Source organism: Rhea pennata, chromosome 3 (genome assembly GCF_028389875.1).
Source record: "Rhea pennata isolate bPtePen1 chromosome 3, bPtePen1.pri, whole genome shotgun sequence".
NCBI classification, from domain to species: Eukaryota; Metazoa; Chordata; class Aves; order Rheiformes; family Rheidae; genus Rhea; species Rhea pennata.
The window spans coordinates 127921464-127944991 of NC_084665.1; the positions used below are offsets into that span (position 1 = coordinate 127921464).

Here is a 23528-nt window from a genome sequence, read left to right on the forward strand (position 1 = left end):
CAGCTTAGGCACGAAGCTGTTCACAAAGAGACCAGGATTTTTCCAGAGTTTTATTAGAAACTTTCAAAGGTCTAAAATTAAACGTACGCCCACTACCACAGAAGCTGTCTGTACACTCACACGTAAAGTGCTAAAAAATAATAATAATAAAAATCAAACGTTACAAAACCGACACTGGACTAGCGTAAACAAGTCTACCGAGAGCTGAGCACAGGCAAGAGCAGCACCGGGCCAGCACCGGCGCTCAATGCGCCGAGATCTCCAGCATGCGGCAGCTACAGCAGTTCACGACAGGCCAAAAGAAAAGAAGAAAAAAAAAAAAGACCCCAAAAAGTCCACAGAAGAGCTTGGACAGATCCATCCAGAAATGCCACTGATCTGCTAGGCTTAACCCTCGCAGATCAGCAAATTTCAAAGAAGAGACGTTTAAAATCTACATTGCTCCCCTCCCTGGCTCTACGCAGGCCAAAGCATTGCGACAATTAAAAAAAAAAAAGAAAAAAAAGAAAAAAAGCACTCAGTTTAGCCAGGATGAATGTGAAGCCTCAAGCTTACCTAGTTCAGTTACAGCGTTTACAAAGACTCGCAACCAGCTCCGTTCACAAACCCAAATGCTTAAAAACCATCACCCCCCTGAAGCATTAACGGAGTTATTTAACGGAAGCTAAATCCGACGGGAGGGTTTCGCCTGCGCGGCTCCCGGGGGGCTGTCGTTCTGCCAGTCCGGAGCGCTCGGACGCCTTTCCGGACCCGCTAGCTCCAAAAGGGGTGTCGGAGCGTCCTCGGACGGCCACGCCGGCGCCTGTCCCCCGGAGCAGGCACCGAAGCCGCCGGGCGCTCGGAGCCGCGTCCCCGCGCCGCCGCCGAAGCGGAGAGTCCCGAATCGCTCCTAAGCTTTGCTATCTGACGTCGGGTTTGGTTTGTGCTTCTCCTTCGGAGCGAAAGCCTGGTGGAAGCAAGAAAGACGATTCAGAGCAAATGTATTTCCAAAAGACAACGGGGACTCCCGGAGCAACCTTTGATTTCCAGGCTTGCGCAGCTGCGCGCTTCGCTGCTGCGTCCTCAGCTGCAGCGAAAATGAGTAACGGCGGCACAGCTCAGCTCGTGCTGCTCGCAGGGCGCCTCCGAAGCGCCCGGCGCGGCTGTTGCCCGTTTCTGCCCTCGACGTTGTGCCATCCAAGCATGTACAGAGGCTTCTGAACGTGCCTCAAACAGGTCAAAAAGGGAATTATGTAAGGACAATGGGAAAAAAAAACAAGCATTCATTTCCCAGCGATGATCTGCGCTTACTGATCTGTGATGACTGAGGTAGGTTTAAATGTAGTCGGTATCTCCTCACGGTGAACGCCCCTCGGAGCAGATGCTTCAGAGGATCTGCCGCGCCATCCCGAGCGAGCCTTGACGTCCTCCTGCCGCGCCAGCGGCGACTCCGTGCATCCCGGCAAATTATTTACACGCAACAATCTACCCCAACCCCCAAACTGAGAATTCTCTCCTCCGACTCTACAGTAGGGCATGGAAAGTAAGAAGCTCCTGCCGTGATTTCCCCCACCTTTCTGGACCTCCTGCTCCCAGCTTGCTCCGCAGAAAGCGAAGCCTCGCAGAAGCCAGGCGGGATTTTGCAAGGAAGGTCGGCGGGCCCTGATTAAAGCCCTGGGGTCCGTTTTGGCCCAAGCCCTCCTCACCCAGGCTGTGGGAGCAGGGAACAGGATTCGTTCTGCTTGTAAAGGAAAAGGCTGCACATTCTGGTTTGGGTGAGAAATTTGGGTTTTCTATTTTTTTTTCTCTTTTTCTTCCTTTTTTCTTCTTTTTTCTTTAATAGACCAGGAACAGGCAATCTCAGCTTTTGTACATCAATCTAAAAATAAGTGGCTGAATATTATCTAGATAACTGGTTTTAAAATCGATCTCTTCCTACATAAATTGTAAACAAGTAGAAAATTTAAATAGTATTTTGTAAAAAAGCAAGGACAATACAAGTTATACAAAAATCACCTTCCCTGCCTCTCTCCCTCTCCCCTCCCTTCCCCCATCCCAACAACTGCGCCTGAACAGCTCTGGCAAGAGCTGGTGGGCGTCAGCAGCGGAGCTCCCTTTCCTTCCCCAAAGCGCACAGTCCTTCGTTGTGTTTCCAGTGTGATCGTTTCAAAACGCCTGCCCGTTTCTCCCAGACGTTCTTTGATACGCGGACGTATTCACGTACGTACGTAATTAGACGGTATCTAGCACGCGGCCCTCCCTCCGCGCGGCGCAAACAAGCGCCGGTTTATTATCTAACCGCAGACAAAGGAGCGGCGTGGCAGAACTCCTGCAGAATTCAAGAGTTTCCTTATGCCTTTCTGCACAACTCTCAGCCTTGCCAGTGAGATTTCAAGGGTGGCGCTTGCTGACATGCAGACACGTTGGAAGGAAGGGAAGATTTCTTTCAACAGTGAGTACGAAATTCAGCAATGGCGTCTGAGGGGAAAGTCACAGTTATCAAATAAATAATTACCTACTGATAGGTTCAGATGAGGCAACCAGCTTTTTAGTTGATAATTCAAGATTGCTGAACACTCTAGCTCTGAGGCAAAGTACAAGAAACGCTGGCTTTAAAACGAATGCACCGGTTCTGGCTTCCTGACGCACAAAATCAGCCCCCGATGAGAGGCGTGATAATACTGAGCGCTAGCACAGCGCTGAGAAACGGACGGGAGCCACACGACCGCACGAGCGACGCCGTTACGATGGGAGCGGCTCAAGCGCTGGTGCCGTCCTCCTCGATAACGCGGTTCATGCTGCTCCCGTGTGTGATGTGTGTCATCGGATTGCTGCTGAGGTCCCTGATGCTGCTGTGACGTGACTGATCATTAAGCCGATGAGAACTGCTGTGCCGGGAGTGATCAGTCAGTCGTGACATGCTGCCATGAGGTAGTCTTTCTTCTACGCCTCTGTAGCTGCAGGGAGTGTACCTAATTTACAGAATAGAGGACAATTATTATTATTACTGCCACAGTCATGAGCGAATGCAAACAGATCTCGGTGCATGTGCGCACACACGCACACACACAAACCTTCCGCTTTTATGATAAAAGTTGCTCTCTGTTTAGCTCATTCATTTTGCTTATACAGCCTTAGGCAAATTGTTTCATCCCTTCATGCAGCTTGGTTCATACTACAGTAATATGCATAATATTGGTAATTAGGTGAGCAAATACTTGATAATAAATTATGTTATAATCCTTAATTGCACCTCAAGTTAAAATGGGTAACTTCTATTATGGTTTATTTCAATAGGGCTATGACTATTTACAGAAATGAAATTAGTTTATAAACAAACATACAAAAAAAGCCACAAAAGCACTAAATTGATTTTGGGACAAATTTGTTGCCCATGCACTTAGATAACATAACACAGATCACTGCATTTGCAGGAAAACCAGTGTTGAATACATTCATGCTGCATAATTCACCAAGACTAACACAGTTGAAAATGTCAACGTATTTTTCCTCTTTCCAACCCAGATCCCAGAGGGGAGAGGAGATGCAATCAGAGAAAGCATTAGTGTTAGCAGAGCTTCTGATCTGAACATTATGACAGGCAAACTCGCAGCCAGCCGAGGCTTGTCCACGCCAACTGAGCACACGGTTTTGAAGAGAACGAAACGCACCGGCCATCACGCGATCGGTGCAGGCTGCCGTGGTAACTGCTCACTTTGCTGTGGACACTGCCGGCTTTGCTCCTTTGGTCGTCCATCACAGCCAGCTGGGTGGAGGAGGCGTGGGTGGAGGTGCCCTGGGTGGAGGTGCCTCTCGACTTCCGGATGATGGGAGTGTTAGGATCTCTCAGAAGAGACTGAGCAAAATCTGGCTCTTGCAGCACCTGACGACTCTCATTTACGACTCTAAACAAGACATGCGATTGGAATAGTTGACATTAATTACTGCCGTGGAAGAGGCATAAAAGTATTCACACAGTAACAACACTCTAAGCCTAAGTATTTTATGTATAGAGCAGTCAAATATTACAAGTTGGCAAATAAGATCATTTATTTACATTATAATGTATCTATTTGCCTGTTTTGGTAGCACTTCTAAATTTGGATATTTTATTTTAGCATAAGCCCATATTCTTGAGTCCTTCATAGCCCATACCTGGTCTTCTAGCTTAGATGTGGAATAGCTGCAGTATATTTGCTTACGGCCGTAGTCTGCAAACATTGTTACGAGAACATCCTCAGAACATCCTCGGGACAGCGCTGTGACTCGGCCAGCTCAGATTACCCCGAGAACTGCCCTCAGGGAACGGGGGAAACAACTTCCTCACTCAAAGACGCATTTCAAATCTGGATTAAACCCAGTAGCGATACGAGAGTATCAGACCAATACAACATACACAGTAATGCCTAAGCAACCGGACTGTAGCCCTTAGATCAGTGCTTAGAGCCCCCAGGTTTTGTTTGCTGAAGTCCCTTGCTGTGAAGTGCTGGCAGAGGCGCACACTTGGCCGCTCTGCCGTAGCGTGATGAAAAGAGGTGCTATCACATCCTCTACATTTTTGGGGTCTTTTTTTCTTTATTTTTTTTTTTTGTGGGGAAGCCTTTTCCCTCCCTCTCTTTCTTTAATGTTTGGTTTCCTCCCCTCCACGAGCTGCTCCTCCTAACTTTCTTGCTCCTGGAGATCACAGATTACTGACGAGGGATCAGCTCTGCCCCTTGCTCTTGAACTAAGGGCAAAGGAGCCTGGCTCCAGCCAGATGGCTGCTGCTCTCCTACCTAATTACAAGAGGACAGAGAGTGGTATCTCCAGGAGCCACCCAGCTCTTTACCCAAGACAGCACATCCAAGATAAGGCAGTCCTGCAAAACAGCTTCCTCTACCCTCATCGCCTCTTTCTTGGTCTTCTACCCATCCAACCAGTATGTCATCCCTGTGTAAATCCTATCTAAATGCATGCATATGTATTAAAATCATATTAACTGTTAACGGTGTGTGCGCATCTCACTAGGTTACCTTCTGAACAAATAAAAATTTGCTCCAGCTCTACAGAATGTAGTTTCACTTTAACCTCAGCAGAAAGCCAGGTCTGCTAAGGACAGACAAATCAAAGTCACCAAGTAGTTGCTTAAACACTTGCCGTATTTGTGGATCCATTTTGAAACCGCTACTCATAGGACAATATTTATGATTATGAAAAGAGCTGTTCATAGCTATTACATAATTATAAAAATTGTCCTCTAAATGTATATCTTAGCCTAAATGAAGTTCCAACCTTAAAGAAGCCATAAGTTATTCTCACCATCATTTTATCAAACTGTGTTCGAAACACGTCTAATGCATATGGGAAAGATTAAAAGCACAGACAAGTGCTTTTAAAAAAAGCTTTATGTTTTATTTCCATTAAAAGATCTGATTAGGTTGGAGATATAGGCAGCTCTATAAAGGAACACTCAACTCCACCTTTCAGCAAATAGCAGAGAATTTGTAGTATCCAACTGAATCCTAATTCTTTAATGAAAAAAAATGAAAAAAAAAAAACCAGTGTGAATTTGAATCTGTGACCAAAAATCAATTGTAGTAAAGTATGTGACAATTCCTTGGGGTTTTTCAGGAGCTGCTGTCTTCCTCTCCCTTGCTCTATTTTGAACAGCAAGTGGTTCCAAAGAAAGCTGCACCTGTCTTTGCCTTCCTAAAGGATGAGACATTCTTCCAGTACTACAAGGGAAGAGAAGTTTGCCAGTACTGAACTAGTTTATCTATCGCATATTGATACTCACTCTTTTTTCCTGCGTCCGTGGAAGAAGCTAGCCCACTCGAAACAAGTCTTTTTGCTTCCAACCCAGAAGACAGAGGGTATTCCAACCACCAAAGCCATAAGATATTTCATGAGAAAGAGAATCAAATCTGGACGACTCATCTGAGTGACCTAGAGAGAGAGAAAGAGGAAAAAAAAACCCATTATGCAAAGCACCACAGTTCCGTACTCCATTTATTAACTCATTTAAAATAACTGTCTCCGCCTTGAGCCAAAGTAAACACCAACAGGGTCCCTTTGTTTCATAGCCCAAGAGCACGACAGAAAGGGATGTACAGCCCCCTACTGAATACAACAAAAGATTCAACTGCTGTGAGGTCTTGGCCTTTATTTGTATTTCTGAGCTTTTGTCTGCGTCCTGAATAATTGTGAAATATTTTCTAGGCTACAAACCATAAAGACTCATTTCTTTGACAGAATTAACCTATATAAATCCAGGTGCTACATCTGCTGTTGGGAAAAGTTCCAGTAAATTGTTTCACAGGGTACTGAACACTGATCCTTTACTCCTTATGCTCTAGTGGAGGGTTATTTCCATGTTTTCTTCCCTTGGGAATCTGAGGCGTCAGCAAGGTGCCTGCCTTTTACTGATCCTGCAAATCTACCATTTATTCAATGAGGTCAACTGAATGTGGAAAAGCTTGCAATGCATACTTTTGATATCCAACAAAAAAGGGTCAGTTTGACAACGATGCAGAGAAGATACTCAAAGATATTATTTCCAGAAAGGTGTATAAGGTCACCTTTTTAAAAAAATTATCAAGTTATTCTTTTGAATTGACAACCCAGGTCAAAAACTGAATCCTCAGTGACTTAGGGTCTAGGAAGAGGTTCCCTCCTTCTCATCACAGCTGAGGGGCATCTAACCAAAGTACTTATATGAAGCATCACTCAAAAGACTCAATGCAAAGCAGCCAGCAACTGGAGAAGACAACAAAACTTCCCACAGCAACCGGGAATCTGTGAGGAAATGTGTCTGCTTTTCGTCTTAAAAGTCAAGGGTGGGGAAGAAGCAATGAGAAGACTTGAAGAGCAGCAGAGACAGGGATGACTCTACGCAGGAGGTAGGTGATTTTTACATTACCCTGAAACTGGTATCTCTAGGATCCCGTTTACACATGATAAATGACAGAGAAGATCCAAGACTAAAAGGTGCAGTGGTAAAAGTGATGGAATTCACATAAAGAGGACAGAAGTATGGGAACGCCTTATAGTTTCCAGATACCTCCTGAAACAGAAACAACTGGGAATAAACCTCTTAACAGAAATAGATTGTCGCAAGGACAGATAAAGAGTTGAAGAAACTTTTACTACACCGAAGGACAAAATGGAACAGAGATGGCATAAGAAAAGGAGAAGAGCAAGTAGTTCCATAAGCTGAGAAAGAAAACGAAGGGGTCCAAGGGACCAAGAGTGGACGAGAACGACAAGCAGCTTACGTGGAAGGACAGAAGGCACGAGAGTCTGCCAGCAGAAGGCAGAACAGACGGGAGGGAAGCTGATCTACGTAGCTGGGGACTCCTTGTTGAGGACTGACAGGCCTCTTACCAGCTTGGATCCAGAACAGATGGGTCTTCTGGCTGAGAGAAGCCACATTAAAGCAGGAGACGTTAGGCAAAAAAGGAATTTGAAAGGAGTAGGGCAGAATTCAGTGACTGCCTTTCATATCATGACACACGGCAACGCAAGATTTTCACTGGAAAGACTTTAGGATATGCAATGCTAGGCCAGGCAAGATGCTTAAACACATGGAAATTCAACTGATCTTCAGTTAAATTCTTCTGATCCCAGCAGAAATAAAATAGGCACGTAACAGGATAATAAAGATCTGCAGATGGCTCAAGGATTAGCATTGCAAGGGAGGTTTGGGGCCGGTTAATCATGGGGAAGCACTCACGAAATGAAGTCTCTCTCTCAACAAGGCGTACTTGCAGCAACGGCTTTCTGAAACTGATGCTGACAATCCATAAAAACATTATATTTAAGAAAGAAATCTGGCTATCTGCTGGTCTGTTTAAAACATTAAAAAATATCAAGGAAGCCATTTCAAGTTAGGGGAGCATCACTTTTTAAGGCAAGAGGGAGACAGAAATACTTTGTACAGTTCTGGGAATTCAGCGGGAATTCATCTTCCGTGAAAACAGAAAGGGTTTAGGGAAAGGCTGTTACGATGACAGGGAACAGACAGTCTCTCCTGCAAGAAGCTTGGCTGGAAAGTAAGAGAAAAAATAATTGTTAAAGAATATGAGATGTAGAAACTCTGAAATGGGGCGGGGGGAATCAATATTTAAGCTAAGCAATAATAAAAAGATACAGCTACATTAGCCATGAAGAATGTCACTCTTCCAAGAGCAAGATTTTTAGCCTTCAAACAGGAATTACGGAAATCTGGCATCTTTTACGGCTGAGCCTCTGGCAACACTATAGACCTTGCTACACTTGAGTACATTTAACCATGCAAAACTAGGCTGAAGGCTTTCTAGGTGTTGTTTTGGTCAATCTTGTGAGGTTCCACTAAAGAAAAAAAAAACAACTTTCCAAATGCCCAACAAAAAATTATCCAGCCAGACAAAGCTCTCAAAAATTAACCATATTATTCATTTCATAAGGTGCAAATGTGGCATTAAATGCAGTAAGTGGTGAAATACATCCTTTCTCAATGCAGGTAAATATTCAGGTAAATTTTTATATTTACATATAACCCTTGCCTACTGGGCAGAGTCTCCACTGGCATAAAATTAAATTCATTTCAGGCAGGTAGTTAACTCTTGCATTAATAATAAAATTATGGTCCTTATGCTAAAGCTCTATGCTTCTCACTGCACTACACTACTATGCCTCTAAAAGGGTGTCTTTATTTTATTGAGTCATATTGCATTATTTCAGAGTCAAACAGGAATTAGGCCCTGTGATGTGCACTAGTGCTCGTGTTGACTGTATTATAAATCTTTGTTGCACTAAATAAATTCTATTACTTTAAAGAAGGAATTACATTAATTGGATATCAAAACATGGGGCTCAACATATTCATGCCTGGATATTACAACTAATTCCAGGCAAAAAGAAGAATAAATAAATATAATAAATAGCTCCAGATGAAAGGAAAAACATCCTATGCTTTGGCAAAGCAAGTTATTAAACAGCATTGCATACATTTCTGGAAAACAAGCTTCTTTGCACAAAACAATCAATTCAAGTAGTAAAACATAGCAGACTCACTAAACATTAAAACTAAAGTGACTGTACCTGCTCTAAGTAATGTACATCTGCAGATTGCATGACATTAATAATAATAATTAATGTAAGAAAAGTAAAATTTGACGTTACTCTCCCAGGAACATAAAACTGGAAATATTAGATGTTTCAACCCAAAGGCTCTGAGACCCTTTCCCAGAAGTACGGCACTTAACGTCACTCCAAGCCTGGCACCGTCATTTCCTTTCTTTAGAGCAGAGAAGGGCTTGGACAGTTTTTAATAGCATTAAAACTATGCAAAAGCTCGCTCACATTTACCCTCAGATTCATGCAACTGAAATGCGGGCAATTTTCACTTTTGCCATGCCACATGGCTATTTAGGCAGAGGAAGAAGTACAGCAAAATACTACAGAATTGGACCCGCTTAGATACTACAGAATTGGACCCGCTTACATTTAACACATGTATCCCAACTATATACGCCAACTTCCCACACCACTTTACTCAAACACAAATCATTTTCCAAGAACATCTGCTAATTTATCTGCTTTAGTATCCAACTACAGCATTGCTACTCCTAGAATATTAGGGTCTCGCTTTAGAGTAAATCCTAACTGGCAGTAAGTATAACGTTTAGGCTGTTTCAGCAGTGCTTCTGCAATTTTAAGATCATTCTTCATATCCCCTCAGCTTCTAAAGGCAGTTACAGGTCTGCCTACTACGATTTATGCCTCCTGCTGAGAAATCCAGGTAACTGGATTATTGGAGCAATATGGATCAAGAAAAGCAACAGTTTCAACAATTCCAGCACTACAAAATAGCTTTATTTTCCTTTTCTCTATGAATTGATTGCAGAGAGCCCAAAGCCTCCCGTAAGTATCCAGCTGTAACACATGAAACACTAAATTTTCTGGGGAGTACTTTGCAGCTGCGACACTGTCCGCACTTCTAAAATAACGAGCATCTTAATTTTTATGACTTGTTTCAGTTGAGTGACTGAAAGAGTCACTTTAACACCAACAGGTTTGGGTCTATATATCTCCTTAAAAATGAAGTATCTAAAGAAACGGTATGAAATATTTCTAAAAGAACAAATGTAACTTAGAGTGAAATATGCCAATTTAAAAAGTACTAAAACGGAAGTGCAGTGGAAGATATGTTTGGAAATTGAGAGATGGAAAGAACAAGAATACAAGATCTTTTTCTAAAGTAGTATTCTAAGAGAAAATTTCTCTGAAATAAGAAGCTGTGAATGAAAATGTGATCGTCCTGCTATGCGGACAACAAAATGGGTAAAATCTGCATCATTTCATACTGCACGGCTTGTTACAAACATGAAAGTTCATTAAAAAAATAATCCCTGAAAGCTGAACTATTGATATAATTTAATAAAGGGAAAGAAATTGAAATGCAGTTATCAAGAATTTGAAGTGTATTTTAAACTCTGGCTTTTCTACAAAATACTTTATAGCTGTTGACTTACGCTGAGTACCGTAAAACTCCACATAACAAACACTGTAACAACAAGCAGTAAAAATAACGAAGAGGTCTCTGTGCAAAATTTTGTCTTCTTTTATCTGATTACAATGTAAGCAAAGCACTGCTTAAAATGCTCTTGCTGTCATTTACTCAGGAGATAGACTGTCAAATATCATAAAAACGACACACTCAGTGGCACAAAGAACGTCCCACTTGAAGAGGGGTCTTTCAGTGAAATATTTTGATCACTAGCAGGAGCAGGGTTTATTCAACACTTATTTAACGAAACTTGATTTCACCTCCCAAATAACCAGTTGGGGGGTCACGAAGTTTAAAGTTTCTGTTTCCAACACAATTGCCACATAGTTATTCAGAACTACTGCACAAAATACTGCCCAAATAAAGACGCAGTTATCTTCTTGGAGGGATTACATTGCACTGATAGCACTCCAGCCTTTAAAAACCCAGCAGACACGATCTACTATTGTTTGACTATGCTTTGATAAGCGTACAGCATGTCATTACTGCAGCTATAAGCAGCAATGAAAGATTTAAGAATATTCCAGTAAGGTATGTCGAAGGCACTCTTTGTTTGGGTAACACAGCACATCCCTACGCCCTTCCTGCGGGGATGTACAGCATCCCTACACCCTTCCCCCACGGCTCAAGCGCCGCAGGATGTTTCAGATGTTCAGATTTCAAATTTGGTTTCTAAAGGACTGCTTGATCACAAAACAGCCGTTGCCACTGCAGCACCATCCGTCTCACTCCGGTTGTCTACTTTTAGGACTCCAGTGGTTTGAAATGCTAAGCATAGATTATGCATTACAGTAGTTTCCCTTAAAATTAGATCTGCAGTTTTGTTCTGTAAGCAATGCAAGTTGTGAAAAGCTAATGAAAGGTCCCAACAGCACAGGCATCTAGAAATATAGGGAGAACACACTATACCCACACAATAAACATTGCTCCACGTGACAATTCTCAAATACTTCTTCCTGGCAGAGATCGAAAGCACGAATCATGTTAGAAAGGTAATCCATTTAAAGCCCCCACTGCAAGCATACTGTTTAATACTGCTCCATTGCAGAGGCAACAAATGAGAAAAATAATCTGTTAAACTAATACTACAGCATAGGCCTGCTACTCTCACGTTATCAACTCAAACAGTAACCGTGAACATCTAATATTTTAATTCAGTCCCGTTTTTCTGTTTCCCATTTGGCACTGCTGCCAGACACTTCTCAACATCATTGTTAACTTAAGAGCTCCCCTCATTATCACGCATCAAAGGCTTTCAAAAGATCTTCACGTATTGGCAAGCCACTGACTCGCAGAATTAGACACTGCAGGCCTCCTACGGGCTTTACAGAGCTGTGGTAACACCTTTCCTTCTAGATTAGGGCCCCCTTCACAATCAGGCTCATCTGCTCGGCAACATCGCAAGCTGCCTTCCCGTGAAAGCAGAGAGCATTGAGGAGAGATTAGATCAGCGGTCACTGGTCTTGAAGGACCAGTGGCAACGTCTCTCAAGATGAGAAATTCTCCTAGAGGAAGGCTGCACCTGGTTGCGATTCTCTGTTTTCTTTCAGACCCAATCACTCTTCTGGAGACACGAGAGGGAGTCGTACACTCTAGCAACACGACAACTTTGCAGTTTTGCAATGCTGTTGAAGCAGCAGCTACCCTGCTTTTTTGGTGATGGCTCGTTCATCACACACAGAGCTCAGAGCTGCTGCAAAGGTTGGTCATGTATAAAGATGCAATTGAAAAGTATGGCAAGCTTTATGCAGAAGCACATGACAACACTAGACTGTATGATCTAAGTCCCTGAACTGAATTTATGGTGTGGTTGTAGGTCTTTAGAGGCATCTAGCTTAAAAAAAAAAGCATAAAGATGTAGATGTGATGTAATTTGAGCTGTACGAATCTACACTTGTCTCTATTCTGTTCAGACATGTCTCGCAAGCAGCATGGGTACCGGTATCTCGCCTAGTGAAGACCAACCAACAAGTTTTGTCAGATGCAAAGATTGCATATGAGATAGTGAGATTTCTGTAATCCTTTTTCCCCTCCCATCTGCTGGGTTGGTAGAAATCATCAAAAAGAAATGTACTTTCCACAGCAAACACAAAAAACCGTCAGTCTGAATGCATTGTTTCCCTACCGAAACACTCGGGAGCAGGTGTTCAGAAAGGAGGTTAAAAACATCAATTTCAGCATTCCTCTAGGGAGAAACAATGCTTCTTTGTAGGCACACTGTTAATTCAAGATGCTTAAATAACTAATTTCTGAATATTTTCCCCTTCTGCCCCCGAACAATCAATCACAGTTGCTTTTTAGTGACAGGGACCAGTGGCCTCTTCCCTCTGAAACGTATGAAATTGCAAATTAATGAGCTTGCTGCACATGTGAAGTGAAAGCACAAACCCAACACCTGTCCCCTTCCTTTGGGGTACAATTCCACAATAACACTGATTATTTGATATTCCCCTAAGGATAAAAAGGCAATGAAATTCAAATTAACTCATCCTTTTGTTGAAAATGGGAGAAGTGGGGGAAAGACCAAAGGGAATCTGATCCAACAGTGTCACTTCCATAACTATTTTCATCACTGTCACTGATTTGAAACCTATAATAATACGCTCACAGTGCTCATTTCTCAGAAACTGTAGTAGCCCTTGTCTCTGTAAAATAAAATCTTTTTTTCCAGGTTATTAAGATCTTGCCACTTTCCTGTTCTACTCTTTTCCACCAAGTGAGGATCTATGCAACTATTCCTGCTACTAAGCAGCACAAGCAGAAGACTTGAGAATTGAAAGAGAAGATAATAAGTAACCCGATTTAGCCATCATTTAAGATAATAAAGCCACTATATGCTTCAGGAGCTGCAGAATAGTTGAAGTCTATGTGAAATGGTCACAACAGGATCAGGAGAAAAAAGCAAAACTAAAGTTTTCTGGCTCTAAACTGCCCATGGCTACATGGTTCACAAGATATCTGGATTATTCCAAGTGGAAAAAATACGAACGTTCAGCTCCCCGACCGCAGAGTTTCTAGCGCTGCTCTGTGCTCTCGTACAACGCCGATGTCCTTCGTTTCCTGCTTTCATCTGCACTCTCCTCAGCTGCGAGGGTATGAAAGCACCGTACATTAACCCTGCTCATTTGCTCACATTAAAACAAATCATTAGAACAATTATGAAAAAGTACTACTAACTATACTTCAGAGTTAGTATATAGAGACTTACTATATATCCAGAATGGAAATTAAAGCAAAATGATCAGTCTGTCCAAGACTTTGGCTGGTAAGAGAGCTTAGAAATATAAGTCAAGTTAAAAACAAATAAATTAATAAGACCACAATTATAAAAGCTTATGAAATTACCACCTTAAAAGGCTACAGGCTATTCTAGAGGAAGCTCTTATTCACCACAAAAGTTAAGTGTTAGCCCAGGTATTGCACTTCCATCTCTCTGTGGCTAACTTGTCTAAAATACTTTTTTTCAAGAGTGTGATCTGTGTAAGTGCATAAAAATACAGTCTCGTGAAAACTGTCTGTACAGAACATTTAAGATGCGGTACATTATATTTTAGAAGAATTTCACTTGAGTTTTTCCAGTATGTTACAATATATGGGAAAGAAACCACTCAGTCCATAGAAGAACAGGACTGTTTTGTTTTTTTTTTTTTTTTTCCTTTTCTTTTCTTTTCCAGATTAAATCTTTCATCCAAGTTGTGCCAGAGGAACACACTGGAGTCTAATCATCTACTGGAAAGATAGCTTGAATAAGGATAATGTAGGAGAAAGTAGCCTCTTACAGGGCAATGCTGCAGTGTTTTCACCATCTATCTTCATCCTGAACAGGGATCCCACAGGACAACTGTAAAGGTCCTGACTCACAACTAGAGTCTAATAATTTGCTATCCAGTGCTTTTGCCGTTCAGGCCCTGTAGTTAGTCACAGTGTCAGTAACCAGCAGTCATTCAGAAGGCCAATGCTACCTGCTCTTGCATTCATGGGACAGGAACGCAGAAGGCTGCACCTTCAGTGCTGATCTTACAGCTGTGTTGCTACAGATCTCTGGACACATTGATTCTGCAGCTTCAGGGAACAGCATTTCTTGGAGAACATCCTATTTGTCAGGGGAAAGTTGAATTTCAAGTTCACGTTTCATACACTATGAAGCTATAAGGACATCTTGAAGTTTGTGGCTTTATCTTGAAGCAGAAGATAAAAAATTAATTGCTTTGATTGGATGTTAAGTGCTGGCCATTGCTTGTAATTAGTGCAATTGTGTAAGCATTTGCCTTCTATTTACAAAAAACTAGTATCACAAGTGTCTTAGCTCTAAAGCCAGGCATTAGGCATAAAAAAAAGTTTAGTCTAATTGAATATCCTATACATGAGAGAACGGGACATTTCTTCCCTTTTCTTGTGGACATTTACAAGGTGAAGTGGGGTCTGTTCTGTAGAGAGAAAATACCAAACAGTTCCCTACCCATCACACAATCTTCTTCCTCAGCACAGTTTATCTTTCCTCTTGCCTTTCAAATCAAAGCAGCTCACAATTCCCAGACACATTCCTCATTCCAGTCCCTCTCATGTTTTGGATGAGCTGTAGCTGTCTGACACAAAAAGTCTGCAGAACCACAAACTCTTTCTCCTTCACAGACCTGTGAATAACGCATAGATTAAAAGGCTGAAGCAAGACTTCAGGTCAAGGCATGACACATCCAAAAGCATCCAAAAGTATGAAACAAACCTGACCTACTACAGTTTCTCTTACTTAAATCCTATCTCTCTCAAAAAAAAATTACACACTGAAGTTGTTTTCATCTCCGTAGTGGAACTGGATGGCATTACTGCAGTATTCTTTCTTTCTTAAAACAGGTTCCCTCATCCGGGTGATGTGGGCTACGGCAGGTCAATAAACTTACAGCTGAAACAAAGTTCTGTTGGCAAATGCTTGCTCGCTGCCACCCAAAATGCTTTACTCAATATACCTAACTCTCACTGACATTCAGACAAGATTGAAGAGATGCCAACATGAATTACTGGCAAGTCAGTCAAATTAGGGACACTGAGGCACATTGTGTTCGGCAGATTTGTCCCAAGGCTAAGGAGGTTGGAAGATCACTGGTACTGTCATTAGCATTTCAGTCATGTTAAATTCAGATGTTAGCGCTTAGTTGGGAATTAAATCACAGGGAAAAAAAAATCTAATGCATCAGACAATCTGATTTCAGCCAACCCTACTGCTGACAATATACTTGGACTAAAATCCCTTAAGCTGTAATATTTACTTTGGTAGTAGATATTCTACCTTGCAGTAGATATTCTATCTTGCATTTATTCAGCTCTTGCATGACAAAATCTAGCTAGCTTACTACGATCCAGACTTGAAATATACTCCAGTTAATACCCTCCCACTATTTGAATGGAGACACTTGCCACTAAGAACACAGGACAAAACAAACATCTGTGGTCAAGTCTTCCATTGCTGCAACCAGCAATGGTCTGTAAGCCTCTTCAGTTATCCAGCCTTATCCTGAAATCTGGGTCCCCGCCCCACCACTCGAAACTCTAATTTCCAATTGACGTTTATTCATGACCACTGTATTATTCTGCCTGCACTGGCATTTGACTTCAACAGCTCTTCCTTCCATGGCATTTATGTCCTTAATTGATTTCTAAGAGAGCAACTGTATCCCTTCTAACTCTATTTTTGCAAGGCTAAACACATGCTTGTTGCCTTCTCCTCCAAAGGCAAGCTCTAACAGAGCCTTATTTCTGGCACTCGTTCAATACTTTTCATTTATTTTTTGTTTTTTCTTTTTGGATCCAACTCAGTGCAGTCAATCACACGATGACATACAGAAAAAACAAGCTGCACGTAATATTGTACTTGTTCAAATAATGGTTCTGAATAACTGCCACACTATGAAATTGCTGGAGATGAAGTCATAAGAAACAGATTAGTATGATTTTTGTAAAGACACAAATAACAGTCACAGCATAGCTTAAAAGCAAAAGTGCAAAAGTTCAAGGGAGAAGGAAAAAAGAGACAAACAGCTATTTTAGCAAACATGATATTTATAATTTTTTTTCCATCGTTCTCCATAGATAGGAATGGTATGTGTGTTAGTGTAGAGGTTGTCTTTCTCAGACTACATTGGGAGCATGATAATATTAATGAGCAAGTAAATTATTTTATTTAAAAATTCAATTCAATGGAACTTATCAGAACTACTTTGGTGTTGCAGTTTTCACAACAACTGACAAAATTTTACAACATAATGCTGAACACTGTAACTATGGGTGATCAACCAGTGGACCAAGTTGCCACCAAGGTTGTGGAGACTCCATCATTGGAGGTATTCAAAATCCAACTGGACAATGTCTCGAGCTACCTCTTCTAGCTGACCCTGCTTTGAGCAGGAGGTTGGACTAGATGATCTGCAGAGGTCCCTTCCAACTCTAAAGATTCTGTGATTCTATTGATAAAACAGTTAGGTTTTCTCTTATAAATTAAGAAGTCTAACTGCCCTACATGTGTGAGCTACCATAAGCATAGACTCTTTGAGAGCTCCAGCAGCACGCAGTATCCTAAGAACCGCATACTTGGCTGTCACATGTCCTATGGTTTTGTGTTTCTGTCCTTGTTGAGTGAGGTCACTTTGCATTTGAGTCTGCCTTAAAATGATTTAAATATGATACATTCATTATTATTATTATAGGAGAAGAAATGCCACTAGTAGAGCACTTCTTTTGACCGGAAAAATTGTTACATTTTAAAAAAAGTAAGTATGAAAAGTCTGGGACTCAACAGCAAAACATGCAGAAGTCATCCTGCTGATCTGAGACCGTTCGTTTGTTTTAAGGTACGTGTGCAAATAATTACATGCAGCATCAAGAGCTTAATTATTAATACTGCACTTCTACTTAAAACTTCTCCTAGTCCAAAATCTCAAAATAACAGCTTCAGTATTAGAAGACAAAAGTTAGTATTTTCAAATATTAAAGTCAAATGCTTAAATCTATACAATAATGCATCTTTTAAAAGACAACTCCCAAACTTCAAGCATGAAGAGCAATATAGTCTGGTCAAAGCGTTTTAGCTCTGGTTTGTGAATGTTCTATATCCTAGAAGATGATATAGCTCAGGTTTCTTGCTTTTTTGTGTTCATACTTAGACTTTTTCACAGTGAAAATGAGAAGCAAACCCTGGACTTGGGACTTGGGGCATTTTTTGAGCATAACGGGCATTTTAACATAATTCAACATTAAAGGTAATATTGCTTACGTGGAAAGCAAGCCTTTGTACACACACAGAAAAGATATTGTACTTTGGATTTACTTTATAAGGAAACAAAACAATTCTCTGTTAAGGAAGAAAAACTAATAGGAGATGGATGATGATGTGTTTGCTCATACAAATAAAAACAAAGGCTGACTTGAGTGCAAGCATTTGTTACGTTTTCATGCCATATAGTCCAGCCATTTCTAAGCTAAGTGGATGTATACCAAGATCAAGGTAAACACAGAAACCTGTTGGAGAAATCTGGACCAACCTTGTAGATTAAGTGGGGTCAGATATCTAAGTATACTCCATCATGAGAACAAGTCTATTGTTTTTAAGTATAGTCTTCATTCAATAGGATTTCAGGCCTAGAAACAGATCATTTATACTGAAGAGAGTAAACAATAGCTTTCTCCCACTTCTCTCTGTCTCTATATACGTTTATAGACTGTACCCCAAAGTGCTTTACATTACACCATTAAGCAAGTCTCTCAAAGCACTCACAGCGGGAGTTGGTTGCCCACATTATGCCCTGTGGTATTATGGATATGGTGATTGGAATTACAATTTCCTGAAAAGCTGTAGCTTTCAGGAGAAAAATCTGTTGTCAGCAGTATCACTGTCAGAGCTGTTTAGTCCTGGGACCAATGATATTTCAATGCAAGTACCCTTCCAGGCCTGTTTTAAAAATTTGTTGAAAATAATGATACTCTGGAAAAAAAAAAAGCAAGAATAGGTAAAAGGGCACAAAAGTGTAGTATTGCCAAAACACACTGTACCTTTTGCTGCCAATTTAATAGCAGTCAAAATGGTCAGAGGGAAAAAAAAGAGAGCTTCCTTAATAATCAGAATTAAAGGCAGTTCAAGATGTAAAACATGCTTGATAAAAATAGCAAGCTCTAGTCTACTTTTGCAAGTCACCTTCAACAAAATACTGAATAAAAAGAAAAAAAAAAGATGACTTTGAGAAGTCATACTTTGGTACATGTACAAATCAACCTGTCTAAAGATAATAGTTGAGAAATCAACATTTCCCTTTGTCTCTAGCTCAGTCAATCCAATTAAAAAACCTGTCAGATATGACTCATGTGAATGAAATGACTGCTTTCGCTCACTATGCTAATTGACTGGAAATCATATGCATGCCAAAGTTAGATAAGAGAATACACTGCATCTTAGATAGGATTTATCAAAGTCCTAGATGTGCAAGAAGGAAACAAAACTGATACTACTAATGCTCAAAAGGAGAATTTTGAGAAATTAGCTTGAATATATTCTTTTTCTTAAGCATCTGAAATAAGGAGGAGAAATTTTCTGAATCACAGAGTAATACTGTGATATTAATAGTCTTTTTTCTGAGCTAATATTGCTTTGGTTTTTGAAAGGAGTCTAATTCGTTATTCACATTTGCTCAGTCTCTTCTGAGTAAACACTAATATAGAAAATACGTTTTTATCTTTTTTTCCTTGAAGACAGAATAATTACATTCAAAAATAAGAAACTCCTTAGGGCAGATTTAAGCAAATCCATTACCTCTTCTAAGAGGAATTCTAAACAATAACTATTGAAAAAGGAGGGGTCTATAAATCTGGATTTATAGACATCTCTCTATATATTCTCTTCATGCCTGTGCTACGCACAAATGGTGGTAAGACATTTCTTAACAAAGCCTCTTTTCTGTATCCCACTTAGTGCACTCCCCCGCATGTTTCTGAACAGCCACAGTAACACAGATGGTAAAACAGCTGAGACATTTCGTATTTAAAAAGATAATGGCAACACCCATGATTAGCAAAGAAAAGTACAGAAACTTGAAAATGCAATATATTTCATCAAATAAAAATAGGGAACTCCACCCCAACTTTATCTGCCTCCCAAAATGCAAGCTTGACCTTTCAGCAGTTACTTCTTGTCGCTGTTTTTGGCAAGATGTTTGCAAACCCCGTCTTTTTTTCTCTTTGGTCTGCATGTGCAATTGTTTGGAAGCACTTGGGCATGAAAAGAAAGCCTGTGTCAACAGGGGTTACACGTCACCCATAATGCAGCCATGGGAAAAGACAGTCCGATACAAGAGCAGTTCGTAAGTGTATGCGAATTAACCTTGCTATCACAAAACTCAAAATCTCTAAGACAGTTTCAAAAGCCTATCAACAGCTTTTTGGGGGAAGAATATAAAAGAGTAATTTATTCTGAGCTACAAAAAGGGAATATAAATACAGGCCTGTGTCTACACTTAAAAATTCACCTTTATTAAGTAAGGCTTCTGTGGTTTTCTTCTCTTTTCTTTTTTTTGGGGAGGGGAGGGTGAGGGGTGGGAGAGAAATGAAGAAACATAGCTGCAAAACCTGATCTGAAACGTACACCGGCTTGTCTCAGGGTCTCTTTTGCTTCTGTGCAATTTCTTTTAAAACTAGGCACTATGGGACAAAATATTCCGTGGCGGGAAGTAACAGCAGAGCAGATGACTGAACGCTCCCGTGCTCCTGGCTCTCAGCCTACCATTATTTTAGCACCGCAGCCGCTTTTCAGTTGGCACCTGCTCCTAAGAAAGCGTCCCTACGTTCAAACGGCTCTGCAAGACGGCCACACGTATTCTCCGGTTTCAGTAACGCTCCTGTGGCGTTCATTCAGAGCACCAGAGAGACGAGAGGAAGAACAAACCCGTGCCAAGGGGGAATTAAACACAGCATGGCATGGATGGGGTAAAATTCTCAGGTATAACCTTAGAAAACAACAACAAAAAAAAAAGTGCAAAAGAAACAGAGCAACTCACAACACTTAGGGATCCCCAACAGTCTGAAATAGATTTTTACCTCAACAGTGATAATTTTGACAAATCTAAAATGATCCTGAAATTTTATATTGAAAATGTTACCTGCAATTAGATTGAAAAGTACATTTGTGAAAATGTGAAAAAAATAGTCTACAAACTCCTTAACCTAAAGGTATCTGCATTTGACACATTTAATGCTAATGTTAATATCAATTTCTCCAAAGTTAAGTGTCAAATAGTATATTAAAATAATGTACTTAATATTGAAATAAAGTGTGGTATCATTTTAAAATGAACAGAAATATATTATCAAGCCAGTACTCTGTTCTCCTTCGTGCCCATACTAGATACATACAGCTGCCAGCTGACAGAGAAGAGGTACTATTAACAAAACATTCTTTCCATTTAAGATTTTGGTATCTTAGGTAACCACAGTTAATCCTCTTTTCTATCAGACACCAGCAATAAACATGAGTGAGTGAGTGAGGACTCCCGTCTTCAGTAAAACCCACTTGATGTTATTACGTAGCAAGACTCAGGCCTTGTCTTGGAGGGAAACAGAGCAGAGCAGAAAGGAAAAGAGTCAGGATGACCATTTTTGTTGCTGATATGAATTACATTCAGTTTATATCTTACAACATTGCTCGTAATAGTTCACTATTTAAAACATATCCATGCAGTTTTAATTTTTTTTTAAACTAAGATCACAAGGAAAATGGAAAAGATTGTAAAGAGACAGGCCTAAAAATTGGTCCAAGAAGTCAGGTGGCCAAAACGACACTTGCAAAATCAGTTCTGCTACGCTCATCATTCCTGCAGAAAAGCCTTCCCCATCATTAGTTGAGGAACATTTCTATTAACACGGCAAAATCATCTGTCTCTTGGATCCCCAAATACTGGCCCACGTTCTTCTGACTACTGCAGTCTTCCCTGCTTACTTACTGTCCTTGCTTTAAGTAACAAAAAACATGTTACAAAGTTTTCCATCTGAAATGACTGCTACTTGCGTCAAGCCTTGTCAAAATCTAGAAAGTGTGTTTAAAGCCCGTTGAGACAAAACAATCACAACCTGATTTTGAAAGGGAGAAACTGCAAAACCAAACAACCAAACCATCCTCCCCTCACAGACTCCCCCCCCCAAAAAAAACTCCTCAAAATTTTGCAGAAAAAATTCTGTCATAAATATATCCCTAAAAAAATGTAACTGCTTCAAACAAACTATATATATCAAGTTGGAGTATGAGTCATCTGATCTGATGTCCAATGAATCACTATAAAAATGCCTGTTTTCTTTCCATAAGCTAGAAAAGGAGAACAGAATGACTGGCTCGGATGGAGACATCTGAAGTCACATAAAGGAATGATGCTCTCAGTAACTGTTCTTGATTTTCACATTGGTTTCACTCTAATATATCCATTATTTTAATTCTGAAAGTCCACCTGTTTACATGAGAACAAGCCCAAAAGCTGAAAAAAGGGACAATATAGTAAAGCAGACACTGTGCCCTGGCCCAGGGCCACTCTGGTTAGTCAAGTCTGCTGTAAATAGACTCAACAGCTGGATCTACGCCTTTCAAAGCCTCCCATGTCTATAAATGTAATCTTATCACTATTTTTACTTCTGCTTCACTAAGGCATACTGCGGGCATAGAAGACATGCCAGGGCCATTTTGGGGGATGTGAAATGCTGCACCCGTAGCTCTTCACACTACGGCTTGTACTAGATATTCAGTTCTGACATTTTGTGGGCACAGGAAACCACCTACCTGCAATATATTACAATGACTTTGGGCAAGATTGGATGGATATTCACTACACGGCACAAAACTGAGTTCCTAATGAAAACCAAGAGAAAATGAGTTTCCAATACAAAACCAGAGTTTGTAACTTGTCCTAAACTTATCCTGCTGTCACGTCTTCCCCATCAGTAGTAAATCAAACACGCTATCCAAACCTCCCTCCACTCTTCTGAGTGGAAATAGTTTCCATAAGGTAAGTTTGAAGCACTACCTTCACTCTTAGCCAGCTGACACTAAGGTCTTCTCAGCTGACAAAGTCATAAGTACATAAATTATGGATATCAGAGAACAAGCAAAAATAATTCATACAGTTTGGTTTGGTCTCATTTCTCAAGGAAGCATAAAATGGTAGCAAAAATACCTTTAGAATAGTTTTTCTTTAATATCTAAATCAGATGCCCCTCCCTTCAGCACAATGCCTAACTTAGCCCTGAAGCATTTGTGAAAACTGTGGAGAGTCCATTTAAGTGGGGATTTAATAGAACTTTATCTTAACTCAGGACCACTGTATCCCAGTTTGATTGCTTTTGTCATTTCCAAGAGAAGTAATATTCTAACAGCAACCTTACAAAGGACAAAACACTGCGGGTACTTGGAGGACAAGAGTATATAACAGTAGCTCTAGGTACTCCAAACTTTGATTTTTTTTTAACTTACCTCTGATATATCTGATCTAAGGTAAAAAGTAAAATGTCTGATATAAGGGGAGTTCCTGCTTTTATGTTACATGTTTATGGTGGAGTATCTATGTTCTACAGCTAGTGAAATTTAGTTTTATTCTCCATTGCATGAACTTTTGCACAAAAAACTTTAATCCATTTCCACTTGGGCCAAGTAGTAGTTCCTTTTTTGAGGAAGACCAATGAAAAATGGGATAGCAACATAAAAATCCAGCTCTTTACAGTGCTGAAAGTATCCAGATTACAGAACTCTTTTTTTCCCCCGGAAAAGGAAAAAAATGAGAAAATGAAGGGGGGTGGTTAAAACCTTTTTAGGCCACTGAACAGCTATTTCACAGAGGAGTAACGCTGACTGGAAACAGATTACATCACTGCAATTACTGTGAATAGTCTTAGCATCAGAAGCCATAAAAAGTAATTATTTCTGGTAACACCATAGTTAATTTGCCTTCATTCACATTCAAAGAAAGATGATCTAATTTAGAAACCTTAATATTTTTTAACTCAA

The 23528-nt window shown here is 40.5% G+C and overlaps 1 protein-coding gene across 3 annotated transcripts in view; it reads right to left on the minus strand.

Annotated features, from left to right (window-relative positions):
* Window positions 1-2340: 2340 nt before the first annotated feature.
* Window positions 2341-23528, minus strand: part of FZD3 (frizzled class receptor 3) — a 56294-nt gene continuing 35106 nt past the window's right edge. For all 3 annotated transcript variants that reach the window (XM_062573309.1, XM_062573311.1, XM_062573310.1), the window contains 3 exons: window positions 5756-5904; window positions 3651-3884; window positions 2341-2951 (listed from right to left, as the gene is read on the minus strand). In XM_062573309.1, the coding sequence (XP_062429293.1) occupies window positions 2738-2951; window positions 3651-3884; window positions 5756-5904 (597 nt within the window). In that variant the 3' untranslated portion in view covers window positions 2341-2737. The remainder of the gene's footprint in view (window positions 2952-3650; window positions 3885-5755; window positions 5905-23528) is intronic.